General features: G+C 37.7%; 1 protein-coding gene across 2 annotated transcripts in view; it reads left to right on the plus strand.

Annotated features, from left to right (window-relative positions):
- Positions 1 to 17,675, plus strand: part of LOC132392507 (dipeptidyl peptidase 4-like) — a 206,413-nt gene extending 188,738 nt beyond the window's left edge. For both annotated transcript variants that reach the window (XM_059966451.1, XM_059966452.1), the window contains 4 exons: positions 9,039 to 9,103; positions 10,123 to 10,195; positions 10,521 to 10,594; positions 14,937 to 17,675. In XM_059966451.1, the coding sequence (XP_059822434.1) occupies positions 9,039 to 9,103; positions 10,123 to 10,195; positions 10,521 to 10,594; positions 14,937 to 15,038 (314 nt within the window). In that variant the 3' untranslated portion in view covers positions 15,039 to 17,675. The remainder of the gene's footprint in view (positions 1 to 9,038; positions 9,104 to 10,122; positions 10,196 to 10,520; positions 10,595 to 14,936) is intronic.

Below are 17,675 nucleotides of genomic sequence, written 5' to 3' on the forward strand. Positions count from 1 at the left end.
GCCCAAGGGTGACCTGCTGGCAACTGGAGGGAAGGAGCGCCTTTCACCTTCTTTGGTATAGACATATCTTCACCCCGCTACACTAATTGTAGGAACCCTTTAATTTTGTCAAATTAGGCCACAGTTGCTTGAGAAGCAAATGGATGACAGGAGACATTTATCTTCAAAGGCCAAAGATCATATTAGTGTCAGAAGGGTAGGGTGTTTGCTATTTGAGACCACAAGCAAAGAAGGAAAAGGATTTACCACAAAAATGGACAAGACTGGGGCCATACTGGATGATTCCAAGTGTCATTTCATTGGTCAAATTGACCATGCACCACCTGTTCCTAAGGCTTCACATGACTCTGAGGGGGCTAAGCAGGTGCAACGCCATGTCCAAGAGTGACTTGTCCAAGGGTCCAAAGGTCCAAGTCTAGCAGAAGGAAGGAGCGCCTAACACCTCCTTTGTGAGAGATGTATTTCCACCCTGCCACTACTACAAATACAACAAATTACTTGATAAATACCAAAATATGAAGCCTGCAATCGTGCTAATGAAGTGGATAGTAAATATCCCCCAATGGAAGGAACTCTGATGAAGTATTTACAATAGAATACTTCTGTTTTTATAAAAACATTAATGTCATTTTGGAATTCTCAAGATAGAAAATAAAACCAGAGTTACCAATCTAATAAATTAAAGATTTAGTTTTCTTTGCAATTAACTCAATTGTCACTTATAGTTAAATAATCAGAAAATAGATGAAAATTTTACCCTCTCATGAGTAACAAACACTTCAAAAATATTTGAAGTTATGTTTTGTAACTTCAAAATGTTAAACTAATTCAAATGAAATTATGGGAGTCTGAACTGTGGGTTTTACTATGGGTTTACATTAAGTAAGGATGCACATGATGATGTATGCAATTCATGTATGTTACATATCACCCATAATGAATTATTCAAACAAATGAGAATGCATAATTAAACAATATACATGATAAATCAAATATGATTGAAGTATCAAATACACAGCAATTCTTATCTCAGAAATTACCTTCATATTTAATTTCTTTTAAATGCCATAAATGGTCAAATTAGTCCATTAAGCTTACTCATTTTAACGAGCCAGAAATTTGATTTTTTCCAAACCTAAGCACCTTTTAATCACTTCAGAATCCAGTTTATTATCACTGACATGTCATGAAATTTGTTGCTTTGCATCAGCAGTACAGTGTAAGACATAAAAACTAGTATAAGTAACAAAAATAAACAAATAATGTAAAAGAGAAATCATGAGATAGTTTTCATGGATTCATGCACTGTTCAGGAATCTAATGGCAGAAGAGATGAAGCTGTTCTTAAATCATTGAGTGTTGTTCTTCAGGCTCCAGTATGTCCTCCCAAATGGTAGTAATGAGAAGAGGACATGCACCAGATGGTAAACATCCTAAGTGATAGATCCAGCCTTCTTGAAGATGTCCTCGATGGTGAGGGTGGTTGTGTCTGTGATGGTGTGGACATATCAGATCTTGTCAAACTCCAAATGAAGTAGAAGCACTGGTATGGCTTCTTCAACTCTACAGCAATATGTTCAGCCCAAGATGTTGATATAGAGCACCCTTCATCTTATGTTCTTGATACTTATTACTTATTTATTAATGATGATGATTTTTTTTCTCAGCTCAAGCTGGTAGACCCTGATATACAGGCATAGCCACACACACTCATTTGTCAATTGCTAAGAATTTTCGGACTATTCTCGTAGAGTTTAATATTGTGGCTTTCTGAAGATTTGCATAAATATTACTGTGTAGCTCTAATTGATTAATGCTATTGTGTAGTGACTTTGGGATGATACTAGTTGTAAATATTGCTATCAGGACAATGTATACCCTGTTCACGTTCCAAAGTCTTTCAATTTCCTCTCTTGATTCAGCATATTTCTGGTGTTTTTCACTTACTGATTTCTGTAAGTTAAGTGTGTTTGGAATGGCTGTATCTATTAAATAAGTTGTTCTTGCTTGTTTATCCTATATTATCATATCCAAATGGTTATTATAGATTGTCCTATCTGTATTAACTGATCAGTTGTAATATAAATTGTGGTATTCTGATTCTAAAGTTGGATCAGGCTTGTATATATAGTAAGATGTGATTTCATATACGAGTTTATATTTTAAAGTAAGTTTTGATGAATGATGGTTGCCACTTGATTGCGTCTGTGTAAGTAATCAGATTGAGTTAAACTGCTACAGGATCTTGTAAAGTGCTGGATTGTTTCTGGTTCTTCTCTGCATTTTCTCTGAATTTATTGGTCTTTTATTAAGTGTTTTTGATCATTTTTGTGGTAACCATCTGGTCCTGTATTGCCACAAGGAACAGTTCTCTTTCTAAGAAGAGTTCTCCAATTGTGAGCCCGGCATTTCTGTTATTAATTTTTCTTTCTTTTTTGCATTTGCAAAATCTGTTATCTTTTGCACACTGGTTGTCAATCCTGTTGGGTGTGATCTTTCATTGATTTCATTATGAATATTAGTTTACTGAGAAACTGAACCTCTGGGTTGTATATAGTAACAATTATGTACTTCGAACTTTTGAACTAGAGGACACATGTTGGGGGAGGGGAGGTTAAATGAGAAAGCTTATTTATGTGGAGTGTGACCAGAACAGGCTGCTAGGGGTGGTAATGGAAACAAATGTAATACAGATGTTTCAGAGGCCTTTAGATGAACTCATTAATATGCAGGAAATGGAGGGATATGGATTACTTCTAGGCTGATGAAATTGTTTAATTTGGCATTGTGTTCAGCACAGACATTCCAGCCCAAAGGTCACATAGCTGTGTCGGATAGTTCTACGCTATATTAAAGTAACTGAACAGCACTGGCAAAAAAAGCCTTTGTCAGGAGCATTTTGTGGGGGCGATTGAAAGGTTGAATTCTTCTATGCATGCGTCTTTCTTTTTGCCCCAGCACAGCCTGCAAAGCACAGAGAAAGATGCTTCCACAGAAAAGCTGAGAAAATAATGGCATCCAGTAACACTCAATGTGCCGTTGCAGTAGCCCTAGCGTATATAAGAGGAAGGAGTTACAAGAAAGTCATCGGAGCTGGAAGATCTCAGGTGTGAGGAGAGGCTGGGTAGATTAGAAAACTTTCTTTGGAACTAAACAAACTGAAGGAGTTTCCTTTGAGGTGTAGTAAATTATGAAACAAATGGGCAAGATGAAGTGGAAAGCCATATTTCAAAGTTCTAAAGTTCAAAGTGCTTTCTTTGTAATTGCACTTATGTGCTGAGCTCAGGACAAGTACCCCGAAATTATAGCACCTAGGAATTTAAGGTTGCTAACCCTCACTCCCTTTGGTCCTCTAAGGAGGACTGGATTGTGGACCTCTGGTGTCCCTCATCTGAAGTCTGTATTCTGTTCCTTGGTCTTGCTGACACTGAGTGAGAGGTTGTTTTTGCGGCACCATTCAGCCAGATTTCCAGTCTCCCTCCTATGTGCTGATTCATCACCATCTTTGATTTGGCCCCCTACAATGGTCATTTTCAAGGCAGAAAAGTCAAAATGTGAAGGCTTAGATTTAAGCTAATAGGTTAAATAATTTAGGGGGGGAGTTCTTGAAAGACATTTACTTTTACAGATTACTGAGGGTCTGGAAGTTACCATCTGAAAAAGGCTGAAATGCTCGACACACCTAGGAATCAAATGGATGAACATGAAGGCGTAAGGCTCTGGAAAAGAACTGGGAACCAGTATAGTCCTAACTAGTTCATTTTCCAGTTGGAATAGAGAAGATGTCAAACAGCTGTCTTTCTGCACATTGAAATACTGTGACATTATGATTGGACTTCACTTTTTCATTTAACAGGAGCTTCCCATCCTTTAGTTCCCTAAGGGCCTGTATCATGCAACATGTCTGGTTAATCATATGAATGTAAATAAACTGAGTTGGCTGTTAACATATCCGGCACTCGAAACAGAGCAGCTGCTAGATGCATATGGCTGTTGACTCCAGCAATTTGGAGTCCGTCTACAATCCGTTCTCTGACCTCCAGAAAGGAACTCCCTTCTACTGTAGGGTAAAGCTCAAAGCTGTTTTTCATGTCACATTTTTTATTTTCAAAGGAAAACAAACAAGCATAAAGTAAATCACCATAATTCTGGACTGTTTTGCCCCCATTACATTTATTCCCTTAAAGACAAAGAAGCTAAAGACAACTGTCGTTCCACAGCAAAGAGGTTCCACAAGAAATATTTTCCTTAAACTTCTTGTAAAGTTCCAGCCTTCTGCAGTCTATTCCTGCTCATTGGCCAGCACTGTTGTTCCAGAGCCCCTGCAGAAAGTTCTCTGAAGCTGCTGTGTGGTAGGTTTTTCCCCCTGAAACATCACCTTTTTAGATTGTGCTTTCCTTATGAAAAATAGAGGGTATTGAATGGCATTATCTGAAATCTTACTGAGTTGACCAAAAGACTTCATTATATATCATATAAAAAGTTTCTTCTTAGCCCATTGTGTCTTAGACTTGTACTGTAAATTGCATTATTGTACTTCATAGTTCAAAGTGCGTATACTTTATACAACCTCGAGATTCATCTCCTTACAGGCAGCCACAAAACAAAGAAACCCAATTGAACCTATTAAAAAAAAGACTGTGGAACACCCAATATGCAGAGAAAATACAAATGAATTGTGCAAACAATAAAAGTAAGCAAACAGCATTCAGAACTGAAGTTCACAAAAGTGAGTCCACAGAATCCTAATAGTTGCAGACCACAGCCTCAGTTTAACAAGTAAACCTCAGGGAGAAGCAAGGTGAACTGACCAGTCCTCGCCTCTGGCCCCAAAACCTTGACCTTGATACAAATTACTTTAAAACATTACCCCAAAGTATTAATCTCCCTGTTTAAAGGTACAATTCCCCCTTATCTACTCATTATAACTTTATATAGCTTGTCCTCTTTTCCAAAGTAAGCAAACCATTCCCCTGCTATCCTCCCCTCATGGCTAAAATTCTCCTGTTCTCACAACATTGTCACAATAATGTTAGGGTCCATTTTTAAGGATGTGGTTTTGGGTATTTGGAGGTGCATGATAAAATTAGCTGAATTCAGCATGGTTTCCTTAAGAAGATATCTTGGTTGAAAAATCTGTTGGAATTCTTTGAGCAAATAACAGGCAAGATAGACAAAGGAGAGGCAGTGGATGTTGTTTACTTGGATTTTCAGAAGGTCTTTGACAGAGTGCAGTACACGAGGTTGCTTAACAAGGTAAGTCCTGCTGTTAAGATGGCGCCACACTCAGACACACTGACTTCTACGGGGCCAACCAAAGGAGTTACTATATTTTTAACCATATTTTTTATGATCACAAGATAATGCTGGACATTAAGAACTTAAAGTACTGCAGGTCTACCCCATCGGTGAAGTTCTTGTTGGTAGAAAAACTGATGGAGCTGAACTTTATGCAGACCCTGTAGTTGCCTGCTAGAGAGGCGTTGGAGAAAGTGCATGAAGGCGGTGTGCAGTCTATCAGTATCTTATCAGCCTATCTTAGTCACTTTTCCTGTGATTGTAAGACCCTTTTGGACATTGGTAATTTCTAAAGCTTCAAGCTCAGTTCACTGGTTTATTGACAGGATCGATGGTGGGGGAATTGTGTGGCCTCAGTTTTAGCAAGAACTAGGCCTCAAGCTGTAGTGTCACCTGTTTTCAGCTGTCCAGAAGAGAGGCATTGGAGGCGGTGTGGCACGGTGTCTTTGCCCTCCAGTCTTCACTCGGCAGAAGAGTAGGCCTCAAGCCACAGTGTTGCCTGTTTGTAGCCATCCAGAAAAGAGGCATTGGTGCTGGAAGTGGTGTGACACAGCGTCCATGCTGGGGCCAGTGCTGCTATCTGTGTTCGCTTGGCAGAAGACTAGCTGCATTATGGTTGAATGCAGACCGCTGGACTCAGGGACTTGCACTACATTTTTTGAATAATTATATAATAATCATATCTTATATGTGCTACATGTGCCTTGTGCTGTGTATGGCTATTGGTACTGTGTTTTGTATCTTGGCCCCAGAGTAACACTGTTTCCTTTGGCTGTAATGATGGGTATTCATGTATGGTTGAATGACAAACTTTAACTTGACAGCTTGCTAAGAGCCCATGGTTTTACAGGAAAGATACCAGCATTGATAGAAGATTTGCTGACTGGCAGGGGGTGAAGAGTGGGATTAAATGGAGACTTTTCTGATTGGCTGCTGGTGACTAGTGGTGTCCTGAAGGGGTTGATGTTGGGACCACTTATTCTTAGGTTATATGTCAATGATTTGGATTACTTCATTTCATGATATATGTCAATGATTTCCATCTACAAACATACAAACTTGCATGGAGGGGCCAGTGTTGAGGAAACAGAAAACCTTGGACAGTTTAGAAAAGTGCTCAAAGAAGTAGCAGATGGAAAACAGTGCAGGGAATTGTATGGTCATCCATTTTGGTAGAAGGAAAAAATGGGTAGACTATTTTCGGAACAAAGTCAGAAATCAGAAGTGCAAAGGGACTTGTGAGACCTAGTGCAGAATTCCTTAAAAGTTAATTTGCGGTTTGAGATGGTAGTAGGAAGCTAAATGCAATGTTAGCATTCATTTCCAGATGACTAGAGCATAAAAGCCAGGTGTAAAACTGGGGCTTTTTAAGGCATTGGTCAGACCTCATTTGGATGAAGTGATGTTCTCGCGTTGGAAGGGTCCAGAGGAGGTTCATGAGAATAATCCTTGGAATGGTAGGGTGAAAATGTGAAAAACTTTCATGGCTCTAGACCTGTACTCTCTGGAATTTAGAAGAATAAGGGATTGGGAGGGCGGAATCTCATTGACACTTAATGAATATTGAAAGGCCTAGATAGAGTCAATGTGGAGAGGATGTTTCCTAGAGAGATCAGAGTGCTCAGCCTCTGAACAGAAGGATGTCCCTTTAAAGCAGAGATGAGGAGGAACTTCAGCCAAAGGATTGTGAATCACAGGTTGTGAAATCGTTCCCACAGATTGCTCCTGAGCCCAAGTTATTGGGTATAATTAAAGTAAAGGATCTATGGATTCCTGATTAGCACATGTGTCAACGACTTAAAGGAGAATGTGGTTGAGAGGGAAAATAAATCAGCAATGACTGAATATCAGAGAAGAATCAGAGGGCTAAATGGCCTAATTCTGTTCCGATGTCTCATGCTCTATTGGCCTTATTCTCCTCTGTACCCTCTCAAATGTAATTACATCTTTCTTGTAATGTACTAACCAGAAATTAATCCACAAATGTCTTGTAATTTAAATATGCCTTAGTTGGTGCTGGAAAGAGTTTCATTCTAACTTTTCTAATGGGTCCACTGGCAAATCAGTACAAGGAAATTCATCATTCTAATGAAATTCTCCCAAAGTACTTATCTACTTCTGTTGGTCAGAGAAAAAAACATATGCAAAACATTTGTCTGAAAATTAAAACAGATTAAAACAAAAAAAGGATGCTATGATCATATAAGATGTTATTAGTTGCTGTGATCATATAAAATGTTATTAGTAAGTACATTTTTCTTTAGATAGAAATAACAAAGAACTTTAAGAGCGCAAACCAGGGTGGGTCTTTCATGGTGAGCAGTGGGGCACTGAGGAGTGTAGTAGAACAGAGGGATCTGGGAATACAGATCCATAATTCTTTGAAAATGGCACCACTGGTAGATAGGATCAAAAAGAGAGTTTTTGGCACATAGCATTTCGGTACAGGAGTTGGGATGTAATGTTGAAGTTGTATGAGACATCGGTGAAGCCCAGTTTGGAGTGTTGTGTGCAGTTCTGGTCATCTACTGACAGGGAAGATACCAATATAGGCTGAAAGAGTGCAGAGAAAACTTACAAGGTTGTTGCCAGGACTTGAGGACCTGATTTAGAGGGAAAGGTTGAGTAGGTTTGGACTTTTTTCCATAGATCGTGGGAGAATGAGGGGAGATTTGATAGTGATAGGGGTATAGAGAGGTAAATGCAAACGGACTAGAGCAAGAGGTTAAGGGTGAGAGGTGAATAATTTAAAGGCAACTGGGGGAGGAGGGTAACTTTTCACTCAGAGGGTAGTGAGAGTGTGAAATAAGCTGCCAGCACAAGTGGTGGATTTGGGTTTGATTTCAACATTTAAGATAAATTTTGATAGTTATATGGATTGGAAAGGTATGGAGAGCTACGATCTAGGTGCAGGTTAATGGGACTAAGCAGATTAATAGTTCGACACAGACACGATTGACCAAAGAGTCCATTTCTGTGCTGTAGTGTTCTATGCCTCTATAACTTTCAAGAGTCCGCTCTTGGGTATACTTCAAAAGCAGAAGCATTCAATGTGTACACCGAAGATTTGGAGATTTTCTGACAATATGTATGTATGAATTTATATATTTATTGAGATATGGCATGGAATAGGCCCTTCTGCCCTTCCAGCCATGCTGACGAGCAACCCCTATTTAACCCCAGCCTAATCACGGGACAATTTACAATGACCAATTAATCCTACCAATCAGTACATCTCTGGACTGTGGGAGGAAACTGGTGACATCTGGAGGAAATCCACACAGTCACAGGGAGAATGTACAAACTCCTTGCAGGCAGCAGTAGGATCTCAGCTGTAATTTTGATGAAAATGGTGCCTGAGCTGAAACCAATGTTGCAGTATTCTGTATTAATTACAGAATATCACATTATATTTTTGAACACTCTACAATCATTTCATTTTAGTGAGTGGCTCAGTTAAGTTATATATTGTCTAACGTTTTAAAAGGGAGGGATAAGATAAGGTTCCATCAGAAATGTATCATTTTAGAAAAGGAATGAACTTTTTATTCATTCTAATTCATCACATCATCAATGAAATAAGTTGTAAAGGACGTGCAAATAAACTGTACATGGTTAATATGGAACTGGAAATGGGGTATTTAATTCACACAAGCAGATAGTGTTTGTTTGTTAAGAGCTGTTTGAGTACATTTCCAAGAATTCTTCTATTTGAATCCATTATGTTTCACATATCACAGATTCTATCTATACTGAACGTTACATGGGCTTACCAACGAATGATGACAATTTTCAATTCTACAAGGTAAGGCTTAGTCATATTTATGATTCCAGTCACAATGGAGGAACTTTAGTCTAATTTGTTATTGATTTATTTATTAAGATACCATGCAGGTTAGCCCCTTCTGGCCCTTTGAGCTGTGCTGCCCAACAATCCCCAGTTTAATCCTAGCCTAATCATGGGACAATTTACAATGACCAATTAGCCTGCCAACTGGTACATTTTTTGACTGTGGAAGGAAACTGGAGCACCTAGAGGAAACCTACGCAGTCATGGGGAGAACACAAAAACTCCTTACAGGTAGCAACAGGAATTGAATCCAGGTTGCCTGTACTGTAAGGTATTGTGCTAACCACCACAATGCTACCATGCCACTGATGCTAAATTATCCATCCTATCCGATATTGAATTCACAGGAGATTAAAGTCAAGTAGAGATCAACAACTGAATTTACAGGTGACCTTATCAGGATGCTCTCACACAAGTTAGGTCAAGACTACCTCTTTCAGAAAGTATGTGCTTAGAAAAAAAAAGCTATAACGGAGTTTCACATGGCAATTCTGGCCTCTCTCTGTTACAGATATTTCCATTCCTCACCCGCCCTTTTCACAACTTATCACTAACCCGTCTTCCTCTTTTGGTTCAGATTAAATATCTTTGACCAAAAATATTAATGCCATTTCTCTTCCCACCACTGCACTGTTGTTGAGTGTTTTTTGTTTAAAACATTTGAGAATTTCTTCAAATCCTGAAGTGAATTAAAATGAATTTCAGAAAATCATAATGATTGAGACAGACATTTCTGAATTACCCCACATCAGTGAGTCACGAGCAGCTGTGTAGAGCAGAAAGGAGTGAATGTTTTAAAATCATTTTAGGACATCGGGATACTTTTGCTCAATGTTCTGCAGTTTAAATTAAAAATATGGTTTTAAATTTTGAAATTATAATTAAAATATAAAAATTCACGTGCTTTTTGTAATATATAAATAATTTCCACTTCCTCTGAAGAATTATCTGTAATATTCTTCATTGTTTTCCAGAATTCTACTGTGATGGAAAGAGCTGAAAATTTCAAATTGGTTGATTATCTCCTTGTCCATGGAACAGCAGATGGTGAGTTTGGCAGGTCCTAGATCATCCAATAGCTTAAGCAAATCATACTTATATTTAAACTGCAGATCGGAGACCAATCTGCAGAACAAATACTGAGTAAGCAATAATACTTCATTATGAAGCATTAGACGTCCCATTTAACTTCTGAGAAATTTTCTATATGTGTTTACAGAATGCATATTTGTACAATTTAATGGATTATAATGCTTTCCAAAAGATGTCAATACATCATTTAGGATTATCACTTAGTTAATCTGGTTTGTTTGCCTTAGCTTAATTTATCAAGCAGACTGGAATAACATTTAACTTGTACACTCTGTTTCAGATAATGTCCATTTCCAGCAGGCAGCACAGATTTCAAAAGCCCTTGTTCAGAAAGGAGTGGATTTTCAAGCGATGGTACGTTTAGGCACTACAGTTTATAAAAAACACAATATTGCATTATATACTTAAGAGAATATTTGCAAATTTCTTCTATTAAATCAAGAAATATAATTACATGGGAAATATTGAGCCAATTCTTGGTGGAAAAATAACTGAATGTTTAATTCTTTTAACTTCTTTTTATACAAGTTTGGTCTACATATTAAAAGCTAAGTTATGTTTCTAGCATGACTGACTGAGTGGAGGCTATGAGAAAGCTCAGAGGGACCAGTAATTGCCAATATCTTCAACTGTAAAGAGGGTCTTGGCCTGAAATGTCAAATGTTCATTTACATAGATGCTGCCTGACCTGCTGAGATTGCCAACCATTTGGTGTGTGTCATTCTAATTCTAGTCCAACTCATTCAAGACACTGCCCTGCGATTGACAGATCTCCAGATCTTACAAATCAATTTACAATGAACAATTTACAAATCAATGAACAGTAGTATTCCTCAGACAAACAACATCTCGGTCCTATACTTTGCATTATATTTTTAAAAGGTGGTGGATCTCCATTAGATTACTCAATGAATTCAGGAGATAAAGATCAGTGTAGTAATAATATCTGTTTAACAGCTTAACAACATTGATCAACACTAATCAATCTTTTAACTCAAGAACAGGAACCTTGGTCTAGTCTCCCTCTGTTAGCAGTGAACAGTTAAAAATTAAGAAATTGTAAGTTGTTCTATGTATAATGACATGCCACATTCTGACTCAGAAATGACTTCTCATTCCTATGTTAGTGAATCATTTCCATATTTGAAAAAAGTTTTTTTTTTGACAAAAGTTTGGAAGCTTTCCTTTCACTCTGTTTCCTCTTTCTCTGGTTCTTTTTTTATTTTTCTGTATATAATTTGACCCAAAGTCATCTCCCTCTTCAGTTGACCCTTGGCATTCTCCCAGTCTTTAACACATTGAAGTTGTGATAACTCTCTCTCCGTTGTTAGTGAGAGAGAGCGCCTGAGGGATGTCAAACTGTTGGGATGAACAGTAGTTTTTTCATGGACTGTAGACCATAGTCTCTCTTTGGCACTTTGCTGTTGTGAATAGTGGGAGTGCTGATGCAGGGAGAGGGGGAGGGAGAGGACCAGGATTCAGAACCTCTCTACTGCCTTTAATAGTTCAGCAGAATTCTAATTTTTCATAAAATCCTTGAATTATTATGAAAAATTAAGAGGCAGTTCAGGTCACAAAGTCCTTCCAGTAGGATAACCCGGCTGTCCCATTCCTACACTTTATCCCCTTGACCTTAAATTGTATTTCTCTTAAGAGCCTATACAATTTCCTTTTGAAATAATTCGTGGTCTCTGTTCCCACCACACTCATGGATGTGACCTAGGTCATTACTAATCACTGCATGAACAAGTTCTTCCTCAAAGTGATCCCTGTATCTCTTAAATCCGTGTGCCATGTACCATGTACACTTGCCCTTCCCTTGGACTACATCAGTGACATGGAGAGGAGGAATCCGCAGCGTGGGCAACAGCTGGTTCTTCAATATTCCCGCCAAGCTTGCTCCCTGGAGAGGACACAATTTATCAGAGGCACAAACCCGTGATCTCCTTGGATCGAAGTCTGCCTACTACTAGTAGTTCATCTATCATCAGCTAATGGGGGCACTTTTATTTACCTTCAGCCTTCCTCTTAGTAGAGCTCCCTTCACTTCAAAGAGAACAATCCCAGCTTTGTAATAAAATCACTATTGCCTATAACCATTCTGAGAAATCTCTGCTTTCTCTCAAAATTTTTTGCACACAGCCTTATCCAAAGTTGCATTACCAAAATGGATAAGGTTTTGGAGAAATTTCCACTTAAAGTATGAAAGAAAATATTTGTAACTTTGAAATTAGAATCTCAGTACATATTATTGGAGAGTCAAATGGAGAACACACTCAGAATTGAGGAGCAAAACTTTATATTCCATCTGGGTAGCCTTCAACATGATGGCATGATATAAATTTTTTTAACTTCCAGTGATTACCACAGCCCCTTCACAATTCCCCCATTCCCATTTCCCTCTCTCACCTTATCTCCTTAACTGCCCATCATCTCTCTAGTTCTCCTCCCCCTCCCTTTCTTCCATGGTCTTCTACCCTCTTCTACCAGATTCCCCTTTCTCTAACCCTTTATTTCTTTCACCAATCACTTCGCAGCTCTTTATTTCACTCCTCCACCTTTCCCAGTTTCACCTAGTACTTCTTCCTCCCCTCCCCCACTTTATTGATCTGATATCTCATCTTTTCTTTCCAGTCTTGATGAAGGGTCTCTACCCAAAACACAACTGCTTACTCAATGCAATACATCAACAGATGCTGCCTGGCCTTCTGAGTTCCTCCAGCACTTTGTGTGTGTTCCTTAACAACACTTATAGAAGCTTTCACATAATCCTTCTGTCCATCCCTAGCAAGGTCACATATTGACATTGAAAAGTATCTTAAAAATGATTCATGTAAATAAAAAAGTCTATTTTGGATTTGTGTTGGGTGTATTCAGATTCCTCATTAGTTTCTTCAAGATCTTACTGATCAATACATTTGCAATGACTTGGAATACATTGGAAATATGTGCTTTTTAATGTAATGACTTCCATTTGATTTTGGAGAACAGTTTACTTCAAACTGATGCAGAATTACTTTGTTTTTCAAAGCACTTCCTTTACTTTATTGTCACCAAACAATTGATACTAGAACATACAATCATCACAGTGATATTTGATTCTGCGCTTCACGCTCCCTGAAGTACAAATTGAAGTAAATATAATAAAAATTTAAATTATAAATCATAATTATAAAATAGAAAAGGGAAATTAAGGTAGTGCAAGTCAGGTCTGGATATTTGGAAGGCCCAGATCCGGGACAGGATATTGGGCTAGATTAAGCTGACACACATCTACAGGTTTCAGTTGGCATTGGTAGTTATTCCCAGAGTCACTTCAGCTTATTTAGATGTGGAATGTATATTTTGTTTTATATCCCAGGTGAGGTCTGAGTAGAATCAGGGACTACAAAGATGTGTTGGAAAATCCACAGCCCTTTAAATCTTCTACCCTCATCTACCTTCCATTTTGCCGGCTATTAAAGCTGTCATGTTTTTAAATATATACATATTACTGTCACATTGTGAAACATTTGAAATATTAAAAGTAACTTCAATAATTTGAAGAAGTCAATTAAGACACTGATTAAACACATATAGTTAACTAAAGCCTTTTTAATGTTCTTCCCCGCAATGCTACGATACCCAGTGAAATCGATTGAGTATAGATGCCGTGCCAAATTTAAACTCAGAAGGACCAAGTACTATTGCTTAATGTGTGAATGGTGTGAACCACTGAATGGTGTGCCATGAAACATATTGAATTAAAAGACAGCAGCCACTGGTGAATATTTCTGAGATCATTGCATTTAAATCATATGTGTAAAAGATCAAGTAATGCTGGCATTTTACTAAGTTGAGCTAAAGAATATGGTTTTGTGATAGAAGGCAGCTGTGATTCAATTTGTGGGAAATTGGTGCATACATTCACACTACGTTCAATGCAAAAAGACACAAGACCCCGAGCAACACGTCCTGAAATTAGATGATGGAATTCCCTTCATGTACAGTCAGACATATGCATGCAGTCCACCTTGTTATTCCACCAAACGCATCCCTGACAGGAGACACCAGCCCCCAATCAAGCATAAACACGGTGCTGCCCTGCCTCCGGTATCTCCCCTCCTGAGTGGCAGCAGCAGGCAAGCCCACGGCTCGAGGGCCAGACCTCACTACAACCAAGCTACACAGCTTCCCTGCCACAAGTCTTTCCACTAGCAAGAGAAACAGGCTTGTGACATCTTACATTATCAATGTCCAACAGGGTCTTAAAGATGCAATCGGTATACTAAAATGCTTGTTACCTATATAATAATTTTAATACACTGCTTACAGATTATTTCAAAAGGAGGAGCCTCTTGACATTGTGCCGTGTGAGTCTTTTGAACTTCAGTGTATAGTTCTCAGATTATGTTGGTTTAATTTGAAATGGACTAAACATGCTCTAAGATGAGAAAACAAGTTATTAATAAAACAAAACTTGAGCTTCTGTTTTCAAATTAATAAATGAAAAAGATCACAAAGAAAATATGTTAGCTATATGGTCATATATGGTCAACAGTTTTAAATAGGAAAAATTATATAACATGGCAATATGTAGGCATTATTTTAAAAAAGAGTTGATCCGGTGTATGGTTGACGTTTTAAAGAATTTGAGAAGAAAACAACATTAACTTTGAAGCAAGCTCTGATATTTTGCTTTTCTGTTGTGTTTCAGTGGTATACAGACAAGGATCATGGTTTAAGCAATCCCGCAAAATGTCATCTCTACATTCATATGTCGCACTTCCTGAAGCAATGTTTCTCTCTCAATCACTGATGTCAGACAATATATCAAAGCGAGTGTAAAACTTTACAATTATAGAAATGCTGGAAGAACTTAACCAGTCAAGCGGATCCTCACGGAGTTTTGCTGAAGGGTCTTTGATCTGAAACGTTAACTGGTTTCTTGTTTCCAAGTTGTGACTTGACTGACTGAGTTCTCCCAGCACTACTGTTTATGTTTCAGATTCTTGCATCTGCAGGTTTGTTTTCTGATATTTCAACTGTTCCCGCTTAAAGCATTTGTATTGATAAAATAATAAAATATTATGATCCAGGTTCTCTAAAAGATGGTTTACATTTTTTCCATGTCTTAATTGATCATGTATTATTTGAAATTTTTTGAACATTTTTCATCTGGAAGAAAATGCTTATTTCAAACAAATGGTTCACTTTGGATGCTTTTGTAATTGAAAGCAATACTAGTAGAGCTAATAGGACTTGATGTTTCAGTCCCTATGATAAGTCAGCACTCTCAATGTAGGCAGTGGGCTTGGAGTGGTGACAAGGAGGTACATCATCGGGGTCATCAGGTGGGCACCCTCCTTCTTTGACGTTTCGTTGATCAGCCCACAACATCTCCAGAGGGCTCAACAGTGCTACATGGTGTCCCAGGTACACCCCACTCAGTTCCATACCCTCCTGTCTTCATCTTGCAGCCCAGTTGTTGCCTTTCGTTTTAATCCAAATCCAATTACTGCTTTCTTCTGTGGCTTGTGAAATTGAATAACTTGAATCAATTTCTATAAATAACTTCAAATTTTGCTTTTATAATTCTTATCTTCTTGCCACTTGGTGCAATTTGCAAGTAATCAATCAAAGCTGATTCTACTGAAGAACAAGTAGCTTACAAATTTATTTGCAAGTTTTATTCAAGAGTACTGTCATTGATTCACCTTTCCTAGCAACCAAAACTTCGATGAGATTTCTGTAGAATGGACTGAATTTTTTCTGTTTGAGTTTTTACTATTACAGTGGATTCCAGTTACTGGGGACATATCTGGACCACACCTTTTGGCCCAATTAAGTGACTGCCCCAATTAGCCAAAGTTTCGTGGAAATAGTTAAGAAAGTATAAAAAAAAGGCAAACTGCTGTTTAACTGAGTAACAAATTATGTATTTAAATTCAAAAGAGAACAAATTAATAGTATCATTACTTCGACAGTATAAACTGTGTAGTAGTTCCTGATAGTTATTGATGGCAAAATTCATGCACACTAGGCTACTGTCTTCTGTTGATTGACTGCAAAATAAGCAGACACCTCGTCTAGATAATGGACTGCTTTCACATAATCCTTTTGATGATTGCATCCTCCAAATCTTCATTTTTATTGCAACATTCAAGATGATTAGCAATACCTTCAAATTCTTCATAGTTCACCACTTGTTGAAGTAGTGAAATTACTTCATTTTCACTCCCAACCATTATTGGCATCTCCAAGCCTGAATGTTGGAAACAACAGTGAGCAAAGCAGTTCTGACCTCTCTTACTGTTTATTTCTTGTCAACTAGTATCAGTGACAAGGCTGACTGCCCTTTGAACACAAATGTCCTCAACTTCTGCTATTTAGAAGTTGTTTGCATGGTGTAGGGACTAATGTACCAGTGTACACACAAGTACACTGACTAAAGCTAGCTAGAAACTGTCTGGCAGCAGTCTCCTGTTGCAATTAAATGGTGTAGTGTCCCAGATAAATGAGGGAAATCCTGGCTTTTTTCTCAATCAGTTTTTGTTTTTAAGAGTTGGCCCAATTATCTGACTTCTCCAATTAATCAGTGGCTCAATTAACCAGAACTCAATGTATTTTACTTTAATTGCTTATTTAACCAAAGTTCCATAATGGCTTTACAACGAAGAACAGAACATCATGCCAATATTGATTACAACTTTCTAATTTTCCAACAAAAATGAACTAACTCTCAAGATTTTTGGGTTTACTGTTTAAAGGACTCTTTCCATATAAAGGGGACTGAGGTCATTTTCCTTCTACTCAATTTCACTCCTAAATAATCTACTGACATTGGTGCAGTATTCTGGAAATAGTTGAATTGTTTTACCTTGAAGTTTATTCAACACGTTCAGCATAAATGTTTGAAAAATTCCATACTTCAAAGTATTTAATATGATGCAATGTTATCAGAAAAGAAATATACATAGAAGCTTTTCTTTGGTTCTCAGGGTGTTTACAGAGCTTAGCATTTGCTGCACAATAAGTAACTTCAGTTAAGTGTAGATCCTTGTTGCATTCTGATGACCAGATACTCATAAAATGCTGTGATGTATTATTCTATGATTTACTCATTCTGCACCGTTTTGTTGGTCTTTCCCTGATGGAACCTATTTTCAGATGAACAGAGTTGAACAGAGTTTTGGAAAATGCTACATACTTGATTAATTTCAGACTTATATTTGCATTAATGGCCATAATGTGCATAACATACTGTATGAAATTTTATATACCCTTTTAATTTCATCTTATTTTTAAGCTCTGTTATTTGCAGTGAATACTATATATTATTCCATTTTGCATTCCTTTTTAAAATATTTCAATAATGAAAGCTGTTAATTTAAGAACATTAATAAATTTGTGCACATTGCTTCCTTACAAATAAATGGTAATGTTTGTAAATTTG

The sequence above is a fragment of the Hypanus sabinus genome, chromosome 4 (genome assembly GCF_030144855.1).
Source record: "Hypanus sabinus isolate sHypSab1 chromosome 4, sHypSab1.hap1, whole genome shotgun sequence".
Classification (NCBI taxonomy): Eukaryota; Metazoa; Chordata; class Chondrichthyes; order Myliobatiformes; family Dasyatidae; genus Hypanus; species Hypanus sabinus.